Here is a 2,114-nt window from a genome sequence, read left to right as displayed (position 1 = left end):
TCAGGAGTTCAAGACCAGCCTGGCCAACATGGTGAAACCCCATCTCTACTAAAAATACAAAAATTAGCCAGGCATGGTGGCATGCGCCTGTAATCCCAGCTATCTAGGAGGCTGAGGCAGGAGAATCGGTGGAACCTAGAAGGCTGAGGCTGCAGTGAGCTGATATCACACCACTGCGCTCCAGCCTGGGTGACAGAGCAAGACTCCGTCTCAAAAAATAAAACTAAAAATAAATAAACAAACAAATAAATAAGCCAGGCATGGTGCCTCACATCTGTAATCCCAGCACTTTGGGAGGCTGAGGCGAGTGAATCACTTGAGGACAGGAATTCGAGACCAGCCTGACTGACATCGTGAAACCCCATCTCTACCGAAAAATACAAAAATTAGGCATGGTGGCAGGCACCTGTAATCCTAGCTACTAGGGCAGGCTGAGACACCAGAATCACTCAAACCCAGGAGGCAGAGGTTGCAGTGAACTGAGATTGTGCCACTACACTTCAGCCTGGGTGACAGAGCAAGACTCTGTCTCAAAAAATAAATAAAATAAAATAAAATAACATAAAAAGGCAAGAATCAAATATACTGAAAGCAAGCTGGAGATTTTAATACTTAGACTGTCTTTTATACAAGCTATATAAGCTAAAATTATCTAAGGCATTCCTTAAATGAATAATATTTTAACATAATTAAAGCTATCTTTGGGTTGGCATTTTTGGAAACTGGCAGGGATTAACGTTGCACATTGCATTGTACAAGATACTCTTACTTTAGCTGAACAACTCTCCCTGCCAACTGTAAGCAATGTTGTCTGCAGTGAACACTTCCAAGTGTCAATGGTTAAGTCTTAGTGTTTTCAAAGCTGACATGTTAGGCTGGGCATTGTGGCTCATGCCTGTAATCCCGGCACTTTGGGAAGCTAAGGCGGAAGGATCACCTGAGCCCAGGAGTTCAAGACCAGCCTGGGCAACATGGCAAGAACTGGTCTCTACCAAAAATACAGAAATTAGCCAGTCTCATAACCCAGTCTCAAAAAAATAAATAAAAATTTAAAAATAAAATAAGCTAGGTGCAGAGGCGCAAGCCTGTGGTCTCAGCTACTCGGGAGGCTGAGACACAGGAATCACTTGAGCTCAGGAGGCAATGATTGCAGTGAGCCAAAGTTGCACCACTGCATTCCAGCCTGGGTGACAGAGCAACACTCTGTCTCAAAAAAAAAAAAAAATAGGCCAAGCACAGTGGCTCACGCCTGTAATCCCAGCATTTTAGGGGCCTGAGGTGGGTGGATCACCTGAGATCAATGGTTCAAGACCAGTCTGGCCAACATGGTGAAACCCCATCTCTACTAAAAATACAAAAATCAGCAGGGCGTCGTGGTGGGCTCCTGTAATCCCAGCTACTCAGGAGGCTGAGGCAGGAGAATCACTTGAACCCAGGAGGCGGAGGTTGCAATGAGCCAGGTTTGTGCCATTGCACTCCAGCTTGGGTGACAGAGCAAAACTCCATCTCAGAAATAAAAATAAAAATAAAATAATAAATAATATAAAAACTCAAAACTGGTATGTCAACATAAATGATAATAATTATCACTAACCTTGTTTACTATGACACTCAGAAGAAAGTACTTGGTGCTCAATTCGCTTTTTTAGGAGTAAGGGAAAATATTTTTTCAATGAAAATTCAGGATTTGACCACCTAATTTCCTCAAGCAAAAGATTTCTTACTTCTTCAGTAAATTCCTTCCTTGTCCTCACGAACTGAAATAAAGAATAAAATGCACAATAACAGACCAACATCATCTATTCATGTTAATTACAATACTACCAACCACTTTCTGTCCATCATAAATCAGTATCAACGTCAGATTAGCTTTAAGCCGGGCACGGTGGCTCACGCCTATACTCCCAGCACTTTGGGAGGCCGAGGCGGGTGGATCATCTGAGGTTAGGAGTTTAAGACCAGCCTAGCCAACATGGTGAAATCCCATGTCTACTAAAAATACAAAATTAGCCACGCATGGTGGCGCATGCCTGTAATCCCAACTACTAGGGGGGCTGAGGCAGGAGGATCACTTGAACCTGGGAGGCAGAGGTTGCCGTGAGCTGAGATCGTGC

The 2,114-nt window shown here is 43.6% G+C and overlaps 1 protein-coding gene across 1 annotated transcript in view; it reads right to left on the bottom strand.

The window, feature by feature from the left end:
* The window catches only part of ATAD5 (ATPase family, AAA domain containing 5), a 75,910-nt gene that overhangs the window by 42,092 nt on the left and 31,704 nt on the right, over positions 1-2,114 (bottom strand). Inside the window, 1 exon segment of the mRNA XM_011937699.1 lies at positions 1,595-1,757. Within this exon segment, the coding sequence (XP_011793089.1) occupies positions 1,595-1,757 (163 nt within the window).

This window comes from Colobus angolensis, unplaced genomic scaffold, assembly GCF_000951035.1.
Source record: "Colobus angolensis palliatus isolate OR3802 unplaced genomic scaffold, Cang.pa_1.0 Scaffold167, whole genome shotgun sequence".
NCBI lineage: Eukaryota > Metazoa > Chordata > Mammalia > Primates > Cercopithecidae > Colobus > Colobus angolensis.
Note: the sequence above shows the minus strand (reverse complement) of the source record. Positions and strands in the feature narration are given on the sequence as shown.